We start from the raw sequence: 17,572 nt of genomic DNA on the forward strand, positions 1-17,572 counted from the left end.
CACACACACACACACACACACACACACACACACACACACACACACACACACACACACACACACACACACACACACACACACACACCATTCTGTCCATTCCCAAACCTCGTCTGACATTCCCATCAACACCCATTTGCAATACAACTACTATAATTATCCCTTTACTTAAAACATTTTCTCCTGGAATGCAGATGTTTAGACATGTTATTTCAAAAGACCGTGAAATTGTAGATGCAAAACCAAAAAGTGGTATATCTTGGTCAAAATCTGCTCTTTGATGTGATTGAAAGTGCTCTTTGACGTTGCCATTAAATACATAAACACTGGTTGCAAATGATAAACCATGTTGTACGTGTGTGTTTTAAATGGTGTGAGATTCCCTGTGCCTGTCTGTGACGTTCACCAGAGATCTGCGTCAACTCGACTAGTACGTACAGCCATATGTCTTCCCAGCCACCTCCTCTTCCTCTGGTAACATGATACTGCTGAGCAGACAACTGTTATGTCATTAACACAGGCCTCTCTCTCTCTCTCTCTCTCTCTCTCTCTCTCTCTCTCTCTCTCTCTCTCTCTCTCTCTCTCTCTCTCTCTCTCTGCCTCTCTCTCTCTCTCTCTCTCTGCCTCTCTCTCTCTCTCTCTCTCTCTCTCTATCTGCCTCTCTCTCTGTCTCTCTCTCTGCCTCTCTCTCTCTCTCTCTCTCTCTCTCTCTTTATCTGCCACCTCTCTCTGCCACTCTCTCTCTCTGCCTCTCTTTCTCTGCCTCTCTCTCTGCCTCTCTTTCTCTCTGCCTCTCTCTCTGACTCTCTCTCTGTCTCTCTATCTCTCCCTCTCTCTCTCTGCCTCTCTCTCTCTCTCTCTCTCTCTCGTACTCCAATGCCTAAAACGAGACCTTTGAGCTGGGTGCAGAGATTTGACTATGTGTGGGTTTATCATATTTTCCACTGAGGCGAGCCTTGAGAATGTGACAGCAGTGTATACACAGCAAAGAGCTCTGTTGAGAGACTACCTTGAGGTCGACACCCTGGTAAAGAATCAATGCTGCATCTAAGAATGCAGAAGCTGTGATATTCTATTCTTGCAGCTGTATGCTATTTTATTATGCCGACTATCCCACGTATTTTGGGTTGGTTTGCAGAATCCCTGCCCTGGCGTCAGAGAGGGAGGGGCAGACAGGAAGACCATCCTCCCTCAGCCTCAGCCTCAGCTGCAGTGTGGAGTTGGAGTCATGCCAGTTCCCTTACATCCAGCCCTGTGCTGCACTCTGTATCAATGACCTCAGCTGTTTCTCCCCACTGTAATGCCATTCCATAACTCATAGTGCCACATTTACTGATGATGGGGGTGAGGAAGAGGGGGGTGCTTTCTGGGAAAGAAAAATGCGAACGAGGCCGGCCTAAACTACTGGACTCTGGCTGCCCTATAGCACCTGTTGGAAGGCAACCAAAACGCTGCCTGCCTCACTCTGCCCTTTTAGAAGAGCAGCACACTATTAATCACGTGGTTTGTACAGCAGTCCTGGTCAGCTCGGAGCAGCAATACAAATCACCATTAAGTTAGACAGCTTCATAAATAGGCACGGAGCCTGAGTGTCTAACGGAGGTTCAGCCTACACTGAACACGCTGTGGTGGGAGTGTTGAGGGCTAGTGTATAGGTCAGGTTAGGGCCCGTGTCACAGCCAGTAAATGGGAGGATGAGCAACAGGCGAGCAGCCAGCTTGACACTGATTATTAATTTGTAAAGGCACCCTGTGACTGGCTGTGGCTTTGTAGGCGAGAGGTGGTAGCAGCCAGGCGAGCAGAGCAGAGAGGAAGGCGGATGGGAGCAGGGCCTTTCGAGGTGAAACAAGCTCAGCTCAACTCGCCATCTTTCTCACCACAGCTGCTAAAGGTCACCGGAGCAACTGTACGCCAAGCCCTGCTCTTTACTAGAAAGAAGAAGAGAAAGAAACGCCTCAAAATACAGCATTGAGCACATGACAGCCACAGCAGAGGCCACCAGCTAATTCTGCTGTGAGCGACCACAAAGTCTTTAGCAGGTGGGGACTTGGATGTACTCGCACAGACCAGAATGTCAAACCTAAATGTTAACCCAAATTATCAAAAGAAGCTCACCTTCACTTTGTTGTACTTTTGAACATTGCATAATTAACAAAAGGCCCCCACAGTATATTGCTCCTATGCAATTTTTAAAAGTGACAATGGCTCAATCCGATCCTTCTCAGAAATGTTTGAACTTTCCTTTATCTTTCTAACCAACCATGGACAGTTGACAGTTGACTAGCGGCCAGTACGTGGTTGTGTTAGTCAACATCCTGTTTACACTAGGTCTACTCTAACCATGACCCCTGTGTCTTTCCCACTGGTCAGGAGGGCATGCGTTAAGGTCAGCTCTGAGGGGTCAGTCTTCGTTGATGTGAATGGTCAGCTACCCCCGCAGTTTCACTCACTCTCCATGTGATGTTCTGTGCAGCGCATCACGGATGAGTGCATGAAGAGAGCCTGAACAGATATCAAAGGTCCCCTCAGATCACGGCTGCATTAATATCCACCAGGTAATATTTCAAACATTCTTCTCTTTTAAGTGGGCAGGGGGACAAACAAGAACTGGACAAAAGGAAACAGAGTCCCAGCAGCATCCGACAGAAGTCATGAGAACTACAGCTGCACACAAGAGCCTGAGAGGATATTAGTTCTCGCTCGAATTTTAGTTTGTGTCCAGGAGAGCGCTCTTTCAATGTGTTCAGTCCATTACCCAGACTCTGACTTCAGCCAGGACTTAGTGATCACAAGAGGTTGTTTTCTGATCGTGGACATGATTCTTATGCAACGCGATGTTCACAGAGTTGTGTAACGATCGGACACGAAGGAAGACTTCGTAAACAGTTGAGTTGAATCAAATGATTTTAGTTATCATTCAAATGTATCCAATCTTCTCAAAGTAAGCCTGGTTTCGCAAACAGAAGGTCATCAACATTATGTAGAGGATGTAACCTAATGTCCTATCATTTCACACTTGAACAACAAAATGGCATAGTTGTTTAGTCAGATATCAAGGTTTTTTCCGTTGGTGCGCACTTCTCTGTCACATGTCGGGGATACAGCTGAGGCTGACTGAAATGAGACAACATGTGAAAACCCAAGAACAGAGCCTCTTGTATCCCAGAACCACAGGATTTTCAGTTTGTGGTGGCAGTTGTGGTCTCAGTGAACACAGACGGTCTTTCTATCTCTTCCCTCCTGCTCAGTTTCACTCCAGAGTAGAAACTCACACACTCACACGCAAACACACTCACAATCACGCGCTCACAGATAGTGACACCAGGCCTGCCGGCATCACTCACAGTGTGGAGGCAGAGAAGTTTACCAAGTCAGAGTAGAAAAAGAGGGCCTCTTCTGGGAAATTCATCAACCCATGGTTGTAATATTACTGTGCACCCAGTATGTGAACACAATAGTTCTCTCTATCTCTGCTCTCGCTCTCTCTCGGTTCACACAGCAGGGTAATAGACAGCTACAGGGGCAAGGTGAATGCACAAACAACAAAGACACAAAAGGTACAGGGGGTGCAATTGGGTTTGCAATATTTTCAGCAAATGTATGTCAACATCTTTTTTTCTCAGCTGTGTTTTTGTTCATTTACAGCTATAGGTTTCTTCTAACAGATCAAAAGCCAGACCAGACAGACAGTTATGACAGTTATTGTAACAGGCAAACCTCATTTCTTACACACCTGCACCAAGGGATGTCTGTCTGCTAGGGGTTTGATCTTTCCAATTCTACAGTAGATTACATTGTAATCTACTGGATATCAATGTCATCCGTACATTCTATTGTTTTCTGAGGAGTAACCAAATCAATAACTCCAGGGTACCCCAGGGTTCAATAATGTGTCTCCTTACATTTCTTCCCCAAATGGACTCGCATATCTATCATCGGAATAGTTACTTCTATGAATATGATAGAGGTTTCCCTCACAATATCTTCGAAGCTCTATCCCTGCTCTCAGCTAAAATGGTCCATCGAGAGTTTAGTTCTGGGAACTGATTCCTAAATCGAATGGCGGAGTTTGATCAATGGCTAATCTTTAGTTTCACCGATATTCTGCCTTCGTGTGGGATTCCTTATTAAAGTGGCATGTCAAGCATTTATTTCCTGCTGTAGGCTGTGTACATGCTTGTGTAGAGAAGGGCAGCGAGTGGGAGGGTTTGATTAGCTGCATCTATCATCATGGGGAAAGAAAGGGGTGAGGAGTTTCACCTCTACAGTCCTAGTCCATAGCTATCTTCCATAGCCAAGGTCTCAAAAAGGCTATACATCTGCTGGCTGGAGGATGGCACAGATGGTATTTATTGTATTGTAATCGGATAACAAAAGCACCACGCTCTGATACCACGTCAGAGATAAAAGTGTGTGGATCATCCAAGGCCTAAATACTACAAAAGGAAAGACCACATATTTGGTCAAAGTGGATCATTAGTGATTGCTAAAAGACTCGGAAAATACAGCACTTTACCACTTAATGCTAAAATGAAACAAATTGCTTCTTCCTCCTAAATGTTACCCTTATCTTCTTTTCTGTACAGATGTAAGATCTTAATTTGATCACCCTTTGAAAATAAATTTGACATTTCAAACTTAATTTTCCCTTCACCCCGAGAAAAATGTCCATGAATTATAATCCACACAATAATTCACATTTCCTGTTGCTGCAGGATTATTTTCCTGCCGTAGCAAACTGGATCAAATTAAGATCCTACATTTGTAATCCACAAACTTTAGTAGCTCTAAATTATTCTCTTCCTTTATTTAGCAGACCTCGTTACAAGATCACTATAGCAACACACCACTTTCAAAACAGCTTTTTCCCCCACAGCTTTGCTGCTTTCCCCTGTAAATAACATCCATCCAGGGAATGTGATGCAGCATTAGCCTGACACATTCTGAGCAGCAATGCCTTGACATACAGTAGCTTGGTCCTTTCAAGTGCAAGTCTTTCAGGCATTTCCTCATATCCAAGACATGCTGTTCTGTTCTGTTCTGAGCAGCCTTCCTTCTCCAATCTGAGTGTGTGCTTCAGAACCTGACACTCTAACTGCAGGAATTAGAGAGCTAGCTCATTTCACATGAACTACTTGCTTACCAACTGCTCTGCACTACCATCTCTCTCTCCAATCTGCCACTCCGTTCTCTTTTCTCTACTTCCTCTCATCCTCAGCCCGGCTGGGGATAAGTGGGAGATCTCATCTGTCTGTTCTTGCTCTCTTCTATCATTCTCCCCGGTGGCAGAGTGAGCCAGCTGGTATACTAGCTCAAATCTTTGCCATTGTATATGATGGGTAAAGTAATACTTTATCAATGTACTTCCTAGCTCTTCTTCTTTTTCCTAATGTCACTCCTATCTGATTACCTTATGAAACAGACTTTCATATGAAACCCAACTCTTATTCGGTACATTTCACTCAATACTCAAAATTCAATATTCTTCAATGTGGATTTGAACAACACCGACACAGACCATTGGGCGTACTCATTTTGTTTTTTATTTATTACCTAAAAAAGAAAAATGTTCTATCACAAGTCACACTGAAATGTATTGCTTAAGAAAAAAATATATGTAGACATTTTTTAGTTTTTTAGGGGAAACATGATTTCCGTTATATTTCACCAAAAACAAAATAGGACAGAGGCATTAGTCGTTTCTACGTCCCAACCACCTTCTCCCACTTAAAAAAATGCACAAAGAAATACAGAATTCACAGTTACCATTTTGGTTTCATAAATTAATACAGCCACACATGTGCTACACCGGTCTATAGCTAGAACATTGTAAATTGTATTCTTGACTCCTGTTATTATTTTTCAATGGTTGGCTACAAGAAAGAACAGGCAACTTAAATGATGTGATCAGAACTCCACCTACAAACTGTTTTGTAAATGCCCTCCCCACACCCTCTTTTGTCCCATCATCTCATCCCATGTCATCATTTTATTTTTTTATTTTTTTCACACATAAGTGAGGCACACACAGAGTATAGTTCATACATATATCAAAAATCTAATTAAATTTAGGGGGGGGGGGGGGGGGGGGGTGAATTGTCCTTTGAAATGTCTTGTCCAAGGAGACAGGAAGTGCATGTCATGTGGTCTCACGTCCTCAGAAGACACCTGTCCAGTCAGAGTCAGGGCACTTTGTTGCCATAGTATCACACTGCAGTCAAAACTTCCACCTCAGGTACTTTGTTTTGTCAATGTTGGTGGGCAGGACAGAGTGGGGTGTTCGGACAAAGAAGACAGACAAACATAGCAACACAATGGAGAGAAAATGGGAAGACCGATTGAGGAACAAACACAGATTACAAACACATCGATATTAATTCACTCAACGTGCTTACCCCTAAAAACTACAGCTCCCATGTGGTTACAGCCTTTTATATGAATTAATGAATTCATCAGTGGAAATAATTTGTTCATCTTATATCTGACCCACACTGCAAGGGCAACGTTTTAAGGCACAGAAGCCTTGACATAATAGAGACTCCACCTGCTAAAAGCACAAACAAGAGATGCCCGAATCCTCAGTGACAATGGCGTCTTCACAAAACACAGGTAAAGAAACAAACAAACATCCCCACCGTGTCCCCCAGTCCCCACGTGTCTCGTTTAGTGAAAGGTAAGGCCACTGACAAAAAGACAAGGTTTACCAAACAGGTAATTTCCCACTGAAAACTCTGTGAGTGCAATCAAGGTAGGGTAGGGTCAGACATTGTGTTTTACATAGAAGTTTGGGTTCTGTGACGATGCGTACGCTGGTCCAATGGTTTTCCCTGTTAGTTAGTCCCAAACATGCACCTTGTTGAACACTATGTTATTGAGTTAGGCTGAGAGGACTAAGGGCTGGTTGCTGCCTGGGTCCTTGTCTCCATGTTGAGGAGAACGGTGTTGGTTGAACCAGCGTTTAGGGAGGAAAGTCAATTGCTCTTTGCTCATGATCATCACTGTCCAGGGAATGTTCAGTTCAGAGTGAGCAAGATATGAGTCCATTCTTACTTCATCTGTTTTGGTTTGCTTTGAGAATACTTGGAGCAGGACAGTGCTGCTGTTCTATGGAAATAATAACCTAACCAACAAAAGCAGCTAAGCATTATTTCTCCACAAATTCTCCAAAGCACCAGTTTCATGTATATTTTTTTTCTTCCAACAATAAAAAGGTCAGGATAATTCACACTTTTTGCATGCAAAGAAAAGTCACTTTTCCCCCCGTCTATCAAAGTCCCATGTAGCAGCAAATCTCTTAGTAAGTCTGTAAATGGCCTAATCTGATATGTGAGGGAATCCATTGGTGGAGGCACTGGTTGATGAAACTGGAGACAGGTTCCCTGCTTGGGATTTCTTAGCTTTCTTCCACCTCTCTTTTCCATTATTAGAAAGTAGCTTGACATAATCAACATTTTCTAACAAATGCCTTGGTTTAGAGTGGGATGTTGGTTCAAAAAGGAATACATGGGAAAGATATCTAGAGCATCTGAATGGCGAGAAACGGAGAGTATTCTCTGTACTTGTTTGAGTGACGAAAGGGGTGAATCAGCCATCTTAACTGTCACACACAAACACCCATACGCACACGCTTATAAACCCCTGCTAAATATCATACAAATGTGAGATCCCCGCCTATATTTGAAATAGGCCTGTAGTTGGGTTCAATGGGATTTTTATCCATTATTTGTTTGTGGCTATATGACCCTAATGAGTGAATGAGCTGATGAATGATTGAATAAATATGTATGTTAGCTATCAATTTAATGAATGGCTTGACCCAAGCCATACTTGGCTACTGTTTTTTGAAAACAGCAGATAAAAAGTGAAATAAAAATAGATTTGTTTCCATATACATTTTTTAATCATGATTTTAAAATCTTCTGAAGCACTCCATTAATATTTATTTTGTTTATTCATTAATTAATTCCTATTAATACCCTACTGTATGTTACTGACGTTGCTGTTTATGTAATAGTCAAAACTTTAGTCAAAACCCCATTTCCAATGAGTCATTGCTCCTCATATCCCACTTCCTGCACACTCTGACCTGCTGTTCCAAAATCATGAAAAATGTGCAAATCAACGACTACTTTTTAAACTGTTTATGAAAACCTGAATGCTTTTTGAACAATGCTACATATTTGTTTAGAAAAAATAAAATAATATTACGTTTCAAAATGGAAATAAAAAGATAACCCTATAGGTAAAAAGTCGACTCTGGTCGGTGAAGTGGAGACCTGGAATGCCCATTAGAGTAGTCCAGGGATGGCTCTGGGGGCAGGGGTTGTCTGTCTGTCTGTTTGTCCTGTGTGTAGTTACACCACGGCCCCAGCCACTGACAATCCTGCTCACAAGTCCAGTGTGAATCTCTCTCCAGAGTTCTCCTTGGAAAAATAAAACAGAAAAAAAGACCAAAACACCACCACCATCCAAGTCTGCTCTGCTCAGTTTTAGTTGTTCCTCATAGGAAGTACATATTTGCAGTCCGTATGCATAACGTAGTCTTGTAAGTCCATACATATCCGTTCCCAGTCCAAACGTCAAAAATCTTTTGTTGTTTTTGTTGTCTATTTCTAATGGTAGGAGGCTGTTGAGGACATGACAAGATGAAAGACAACAGGGAGCCTTTTGGTGTGACAGTTCGTTGTCCCAGCGAGAGAAGAGGATGACTAGGTTTCTTCCCTCTCTCTTTTTTTCATGCTCCAAACTCGGCTCCAGCCTGTTTTCCACCCCTCTGAAACCATCCCCAACTTCCTTAACCCGGGTTCTCTGCTGCCTCTTCATTATCCAGCCAATCAGTATCCTTGTCTTTGTCATTACGCCATGACGAACTCAGTCTTCATGTCGGCCTTTACGTCGGGCTTCCACACCGAGTCATCGAAGTCGAGGTCCATGGAACCCTCGCTGGACATGCTGCTGTTGCTGTTGCTGCGTCCCGACTTGCGGTTGGGCAGCCAGTGGTAGGGCGCTCTGGAGTCCCGCCTTGCCTTCCGGCGCAGGCGCTTCTGCTGCATCAGGAGCTGTAGACGCTCCACCTTGCAGCGTGTCGCACGGTTCTCTGTCTGACGCACACGGTCACCTGGAGGGAGGAGAGGAAAACAGAAGGTCAAGCATTTTTCAAACAGTCATATTTTTCCATTACCTTTTGATACACCCTGCTTTGCAAGACGTACAGAGCATTGTCCAACAGAGCACAGTTCAACAGAGCACAGTTCAACAGAGCACAGTTCAACAGAGCACAGTCCAACAGAGCACAGTCCAACAGAGCACAGTCCAACAGAGCACAGTCCAACAGAGCACAGTTCAACAGAGCACAGTCCAACAGAGCACAGTCCAACAGAGCACAGTCCAACAGAGCACAGTCCAACAGACTGTATTTTTGAGGGAACAGAGAGTTGTGTTCAATATGTGCTCAGTGTGCGTTCAGTGTGCGTTCAGTGTGCGTTCAGTGTGCGTTCAGTGTGCGTTCAGTGTGCGTTCAGTGTGCGTTCAGTGTGCGTTCAGTGTGCGCTCAGTGTGCGTTAAGTGTGCGTTAAGTGTGCGTTCAGTGTGCATTCAGTGTGTGCTCAGTGTGCGTTAAGTGTGCGTTAAGTGTGCGTTCAGTGTGCATTCAGTGTGCGTTCAGTGTGCGTTCAGTGTGCGTTCAGTGTTATCTAAGGCCAGGCAGAGGACAAAAAAACATAGGCTGGTTTGGTAATGATGCTGGGGAGAGAGAGAAATAGACATGCTGCTGTGATCATTCTGTAGGCTCTGAGACACACGCACACACACACACACACACACACACACACACACACACACACACACACACACACACACACACACACACACACACACACACACACACACACACACACACACACACACACACACACACACACACACACACTTTTGTTAGTGTCGGGTGTGTAATGAAATGCCCCACTGTGAAATATTAGCCCTGTGTCCTTCTTCTCAAACCCTTATCACTGGGAGAAAACCACTAGGACAGTCTCCTTGAGATTGCACAATCACCGAGAGAGCACACACTCACTACTGCACGTACCCTCTAATTTCTGCCTATCATATGCAGTCACATAACCATGGCTGACATCCCAAATGAGTGTCTTTGTCAGAGCTGTGCGACTAAGTGCATTTCTGGCTGTTGATGTGCCTATAGCAGAGGCTGATCTCCAGGGAAAGGCCTTCGGTTCCATTGTGAATGCCTGCACACACCACCCAACTCAGCCTTCATTTCATTTAGAAATACATTCAGGAGCTGGAGAGGAAGGGACAGCAACCACAATCAATTAGCTAGCTCCATTAGTATCTGTCTCAGAATGAAATAATTAAATAATGGTCTAGAATGTCAATAACCCAAAGCACAGCCCATCTCTCCCTCTTTCTCAAAAACATACACACACACACACACACACACGGACAAACACACAAAACGCACGCGCACACATGCAAGGACACACTCGACCACACTGAGGCACACACAGGCACACACACTTACACACCTCGCACACCAAACACACAAGCACGTACACACTGACACACAAACACACACGGCAGCCGCAGCAGAAGCAGTAGCTTTTAACATGGATCGATGGCAAATTAAAAAGACCTATTGATTAAACTTTAGCTCTAGTGCAGCCATCCATCTCCAGCCGAGGACACCGCTATTGGCTTTCAATAGAAAATGCAAGCGAATGGAAATGGTAAGCGAAGAGAGCCTGGGATTTTTTCTTTTTCCCCCTCTACTCCTTCTTTATGACTGCAGTTTCCTGCTTCCAGCTCATTGACCCAGCATCCCCCTCGACCCCCCACGGCTTCCCACTACCCCTCTACCCCCCCCTCCTCCATGGGCCAGTGTCCCCAGAGAGGGCTAGGTGCGGTGGAGGGGAAGGGCGCGGGCTGTGGAATTCCGCCCTACAGGTGATGGGGAAGGGAATGGGGTAGGTGGAAGTTTTTTCCAAATCGATTGTGCCTTCCCTCCTCCTCCTCCTCTTCCCCCATCGGAATGAATTCCAGACTCTGTGTGGGCTTAATTTACCTCTTCCCTTCATTTGCTTATCGGATTGAGCAGAGCGATTCTCTGGCTATAAATATTCACTAGTCCTGGCAGTGCATACTAACTAACTGCATTAAACAGAACAAGGACTGGGCTATTCAGCACGTTATTCAATGTTTTCCACACTAGATAAGAGTGTGTGTCTATATGATGTCGTATGCCACAGGACTATATCTCCTGCCTAGTGTATAAGGGTAACAAGGGGGTTCTTGTGCATTAGGGGCATTGTTCAGCTGCCTGCATGCAACGGCTATACATTCTGCCAGGGGCTTTGTTCCCGCTGCGCCCCCCCCCCCTCCTCTCCCCTCCTCTCTTCTCTTACACAGGAAAGAAACCCCTCTATGTTCGCTCTCTCTCTTTCTATGAGAGAAAGGGGATTTCTCTCTCCTTCCGCTGCCCTTTATGTATCTCTCTCTCGCTCTCTCTACATCTCTCTCCCTCTCTCTCTAGTCTAAAGCCACAGACAAGCGTGGGGTTGTCTCAAACAAGCGTGGGGTTGTCTCCTGCACCTAAAAGCTGGTCAGGCGGGGGTTACACAGCTCAAGCCCTGCTGAATGAGGAAGGACTGGAGCCTGGGGCATGGCCTCATTATAGGACACACACACAAACAAATACACACACACACACACACACACACACACACACAGACACACACACACACACAAACACAGTCAGACCCGCATGCCCTACAATGTGCCCATGCAGTTACACAAACTCCGGAGGTTCTTTACAAGTCATCAGACACACAACCTCTCTGTCTCCACACTTTAATACTGTGTAAAGACTACAGCCATTTTCCCTGCTTTTAAATGTCAAGTATATGTGAGTTTGGCTGCCGCACGCACTGACTTTAACCCAGTCTCACACACACGTTAACACACAGACACTCGCGGTGGGCAGTGTGGTGTGGGGTCCTGAATGCATTCCCGGTGCAGCCATTCGTCCGGCCTTTAGCTTGGCTGGAACCCTGGGAATGTTTTTGAGGCAGGACCTAACCTGTGTGTGTGTGTGTGTGTGTGTGTGTGTGTGTGTGTGTGTGTGTGTGTGTGTGTGTGTGTGTGTGTGTGTGTGTGTGTGTGTGTGTGTGTGTGTGTGTGTCTGTGTGTGTGTCTGTGTGTGTGTGTGTGTGTGGCTAGTCATTAACCACACAACACTGCTATTATTAGAGCACACACACACACACACACACACACACACACACACACACACACACACACACACACACACACACACACACACACACACACACACACACACACACACACACACACACACACACACACACACACAGGCCTGCTTGTATAGATGCTGGAGCTGACGTGAGCAGTAGAACTGGAGGGAAGCAGGGAGGGAGAATACCTGACCACTGTGACTGACCCAAACTTGACTATTTACAGACTCAGTGAGCATAGCCTTGCTATTGAGAAAGACCGCCGTAGGCAGACCTGGCTCTCAAGAGAAGACAGGCTATGTGCACACTGCCCACAAAATGAGGTGGAAACTGAGCTGCACTTCCTAACCTCCTGCCAAATGTATGACCATATTAGAGACACATATTTCCCTCAGATTACACGGATCCACAAAGAATTCGAAAACAAATCCAATTTTGATAAACTCCCATATCTATTGTGTGAAATTCCACAATGTGCCATCACAGCAGCAAGATTTGTGACATGTTGCCACAAGAAAAGTGCAACCAGTGAAGAACAAACACCATTGTAAATACAACCCATATTTATGTTTATTTTCCCTTTTGTACTTTAACTATTTGCACATCGTTACAACACTGTATATAGACATAATATGACATTTGAAATGTCTTTATTCTTTTGGAACTTTTGTGAGTGTAATGTTTACTGTTCATTTTTATTGTTTATTTCACTTTTGTTTATTATCTACTTCACTTGCTTTGGCAACGTTAACATATATTTCCCATGCCAATAAAGACCTTGAATTGAATTGAAATTGAATTGAGTTGAAATGATAGAAAGATAGAGGTGGATGGGAGGAAGGAAACAAGGACAAACACACCAGCAGGGAGAATCACATCTTCCTTCGTGTTCCTCTGTGACCTAACACTGCTCTCTGACGCATATCGCACAGAGAAAGAAGTAATGACACATCTTTTCTTGGGAATCACCAGAAGCAAATATTAGGCAAGGGACAGGTCAGGGGCAGAGAGAACAAGGAATACACTCACTCACTCACTCACTCACTCACTCACTCACTCACTCACTCACTCACTCACTCACTCACTCACTCACTCACTCACTCACTCACTCACTCACTCTCCCCCTCTCTCCCTCCCTCCCCTCCCTCCCTCCCTCCCTCCATGTACTCTCTCTCCCTCTCTGGTCACGCAACCCTCCTGCACCCTGTGCTGCTCCTCCATCAGCACTGTATTGTCTGTACCCGTCCTCCCCTGGAGCGGAGCTGTGTGTATGTGTCCTCAGTAGACACTCAGGGCTTTCACAGGCCCAGTTAAAGCCTACAGAGACTAAAGGCATTGACAGGAGTAAACCATAGACACAGTGCCGTAGCTGACTGAGCCATGAGGACAAAACCCTCTCCAACTTCCCCCCTGCTGTGCAGCTGCTCAGGGCACACCAATGAGAACCACGTACACCTGGCCTCACACTCCTCCCTTTACCATCCATCCCTCTCTCTCTACCTCCCCCATCCCCCTCTCGCTCTCTCTCTCTCTCTCTCTGTACCTTCTCCTGTCCTCTCATCTCACCCTGTGTGGACAAACCCCAAGAAACCAGAGGGAGGGGTGTGAGGTTGTTGGCGTGTGTGTATAGGGTGAGCATATGGAGATTACTCCAAAAGCCCATGTGGAATCCCTGAACTCCACCAAGCAGAAAAACAACCGGAGAGGCTCCCCCTACCCCTCACCCTCCACTGTGCCAGAGAATGACTGTAAACACCCCACTAACACACAAGCTATTTTACACACAGTACTGCATGCAGGTTGGGGGTGGGGTAGTATTTCAGCTGGACTTAGTAGCTACTGACCACTATGTTGCAAGGCAGAGAGACGAGAGAGAGAGAGAGAGAGAGAGAGAGAGAGAGAGAGAGAGAGAGAGAGAGAGAGAGAGAGAGAGAGAGAGAGAGAGAGAGAGAGAAAGAGGCTGATCTATGAATAATCAATGCGTTCTAGAGCCTGGCCAAAGAGGGAGGGAACGAGGGCGGCAGAGAAGGAGGAGGGCTGCGTAGGAAGGATGCAGAAGAGATTAAAGGAGCTTCTCCTCTATTGATCCCTTAAAGATTCCGCTTCATTAACAGTTGTCCAAGTGTTGTTGTTTGTTGTTGTTTGTTTGTTTGCCTTGATAATTCTTGTGATCTCACGGAAGGAGAGCTGTGTTTTCTGAGCATCAGGGGATCAGGTGGAGTGGGTGAGGGCTCAAACTACAGTGAAAACAACCTGGGTTTAACTACAGGAAAACCGTGCTTTTTAAGGTCTTCCAGTACATCCCACCAAAATCTGCAGTAGCCGAAGGGGGCTTGATACTTGTCCTCCATTTGTATGCAGTGGTATGGAGCCCCACCTATTCTAGAGTCAATCAAACGTAATTTTGCGTAACACTGAAAAAAACACTGTGTTCATACAGGCCTACTTCTCTGAGTAAAGCGTGACACAGAGCCAACCCCCTGAGGCCTTGCAGTTTCCCCGTGCTCCTCTACTCTCCTAATCCCTGTGGCATCCATAAATCACTGCAGCTACAGGCCCATCATCCAACACAGCCACATGTCATTCCTGGTTGGCCTGGGCCCTGGGCCAGCAGCAGAGCAGGGAACAGCCCAGAGGGTAAACACAGGCCTGGGAAACATAGACAGCACACAGCCCTGCCTTTGTCCTGCCATCCATCCTAACCATCTGGAGCCCAGGGAAGAAGACAGAGAGAGAGGAGAGGTAGAAAGGCAACCCAATGGAAAAGAAGGGTCCAAACTGAAGGAGTCAGACCAGTCAAAGGGAGCGAACGAACATCCCCGTTTTGACAGGCGTTGAAAGGGCATCGACAACCCTGCAGGGGAATGAGGTCTTAAATGACTTTTAGACGCAATTTGCATTTTCTCTTCCTTCCCCCCCGCTCTCTCTCTCTCTTGTCATTCGACAATGAAAGGGCACCTGACGCGGTTGGTTGGCTGTCGTTGCTATAGGTCGAGACAGATAGGCTGGGGGTTAGATGGCTCGGTTACTGTTGCTCAGCAGTGTGTGTGTCATTGGCCGCCGGGTGGCTGCTTACATGCTTGCTGACAGGCGGGTGATGAATTATGTACAGTGGCCTGCTGTCCTGGCCTGTTGTCCTAGCCTGGTGTTCTAGCCTGGTGGATCAACCACGGCTGAAGCACGACAGACAGGGAGAGCAGGGTGAGGGCTCAGGACACCTGTCAGAATGAATCTGACACACACAGGTCAGAAATGACGAGAAGAGACATAGTCCAGAGACGAAGTGAGGACTGAGACAGAGGTTAAAGGGGAGGACCATATGAAGGGCTACCACATTAGAACAGAGTTAGGTGTTCAGAATTAGCCATGTTGACAACTCTAACGCGACGCAGTGGCAGACTAAAGAACGTTAACATTTTAACACAAATTAGTCTTCCAGTAGAATGCACCCACCGCAAAGGTAATTCGCTCTGGGCTGGATTAAACAAGCTGGGAGAGGAATTTAGCCATTCCCACCCAATCCCGCTTTCTCTCCTTCTCTCTCTCACTCTCTCTCTCTCTCTTTCTCTCCTTCTCTCTCTCTTTCTCTCTGTGCACACACAGCCCCACCCTGCCTCCCGCAGCCAGAGCCTGAACTAGACTAACCCGACCTGACAGATACTGAGTAGATCGGAGGGAGGAAGAGACAGGAGGGGGAGGAGAGGATATCTACCCCTCCTTTCCTTCTTTCAGGACTCATTTTGTTCATTTTCGTCCTCTCTGTTGAACCAAGCAGCTGCAGTGGGAGTGGGTCTTAAAGCTAGGTCTAATCCTAAGGCATAGAGAGCTCTCTCACTCCCTCTTTTCCTCACAATTTTTCTCTTTCCTTCTCTCCTTCTCACTCGCTCAGCCCTACAATGGCGCAGCCTGGTTCCCTGGGGGGGGGGGGGTCCCACTGAGCAAAGGAATTCAGCTAACAATTAGCCTAACACCCCCTTCTTAAGCCCTGCCCTCAGACAAAAAGGCATTGGCCCCTGGGCCTAACAAAGCTCTGCACTCAGCAGTCACCACCACCAACACAACCAGCCACGCTGCCACATCACAACCAAAACCAAACTAATCTAGCTAGCTCACTAGGCTGACTTGTCCTGCTATCTCCGGATGGCTCGAATGCTCTTTATTCACCGCCGCCTCCTACCTTCTCCTCCCCTCTCTCCACATGAACTTGCAGTGGAAAGGGTAAAGGCTCTCCGGAGATAGCAGAGCTATGTGACATTTTCATGAGGCTGTCTCAACCTGAGGTAATGTAACACAGACAGCAGACTGGGAAGGCACTAAGCAGTAAGCATAGGTTATTCCTGTAGGCCAATGGAAGCGGGCTTCTGCGAAGAGTTAAGCTGTCAAGTCTTTCACCAGGTGTCGGCTGATAAGAACGTCGTCTCAGGGTTTTACCGGAACACTTAGTCACCTGCCTTCTAAAATGTTCCTCACCAAGCATTCCACAGTCACACAGCCAGCCAACCAGACAGACAGCTTCCGTCCATACAGAAAAGCCCCAACATTAATTGGTAAGGAAGTTCGGCCGGTTGCCGGTCTGACTCGAAAGGCATTTCTTTTGCCTTTCTGTTTTTCCAGTGACGGCACAAATGAATCTGTGGGCAGTTAGCTGACGGCCGGATATAAAAACAATGCTATGAATGGAAGCTTAGTGTGTATGTTGTGTTTTCTTCCTCCCGCTGCGCTCAGAACACAATGCACATTCTTTCAGCGCTCACATTTCTGAATAAATCTATCTATTTAAAGTCTGAGTGGACACAGGCGACCATTGATGGAGAACAGGCTTGGAAGAGACCAGAGAGAGATGGCTATTACAGATGAGGCTACTTTTGGACAGCGACGGAGGAAGCAGTGGGACGGTCCATTGACGGGAGAGACGGGGAGAATGGGACAAAGAAAGAGAGAAAAAAAGCAGGGGATGACGGCTGAGTGGAGGAATGGGAGGGGGGAGGAACGGGGGAAAGGGGCTTCCTGGGTTAAGAAAATAAGCTCTTATTATTTCAACTGTGCAGAACTTATTTTAAAAGGGCTCACTGGATACTGCAGAGTCCCCTGGACGTTGGGTGAACTTTTGGTCCATGCTTCGATGAAGTGCTCCATTCTATCGCAATGCCAAGTTACAATACATGGGCTGATATCAGTCTTTGTCTACCATGGACAATGGGATTCATGTTTTTATTTCAAACAAAGAGGCCACATAAAACTTTAATCAGGGCCATTCAGAGATCCTCCCCCACTATCCAACTCTATTCAACATGCAACAAGAGCAGCTC

The 17,572-nt window shown here is 46.0% G+C and overlaps 1 protein-coding gene across 3 annotated transcripts in view; it reads right to left on the reverse strand.

Annotated features, from left to right (window-relative positions):
* Nucleotides 1–5,517: 5,517 nt before the first annotated feature.
* The window catches only part of midn (midnolin), a 32,868-nt gene continuing 20,813 nt past the window's right edge, over nt 5,518–17,572 (reverse strand). For all 3 annotated transcript variants that reach the window (XM_039002341.1, XM_039002343.1, XM_039002342.1), the window contains one exon: nt 5,518–9,115. In XM_039002341.1, coding sequence (XP_038858269.1) covers nt 8,853–9,115 — 263 coding nt within the window. In that variant the 3' untranslated portion in view covers nt 5,518–8,852. The remainder of the gene's footprint in view (nt 9,116–17,572) is intronic.

This window comes from Salvelinus namaycush, chromosome 10 (genome assembly GCF_016432855.1).
Source record: "Salvelinus namaycush isolate Seneca chromosome 10, SaNama_1.0, whole genome shotgun sequence".
Lineage (NCBI taxonomy): Eukaryota > Metazoa > Chordata > Actinopteri > Salmoniformes > Salmonidae > Salvelinus > Salvelinus namaycush.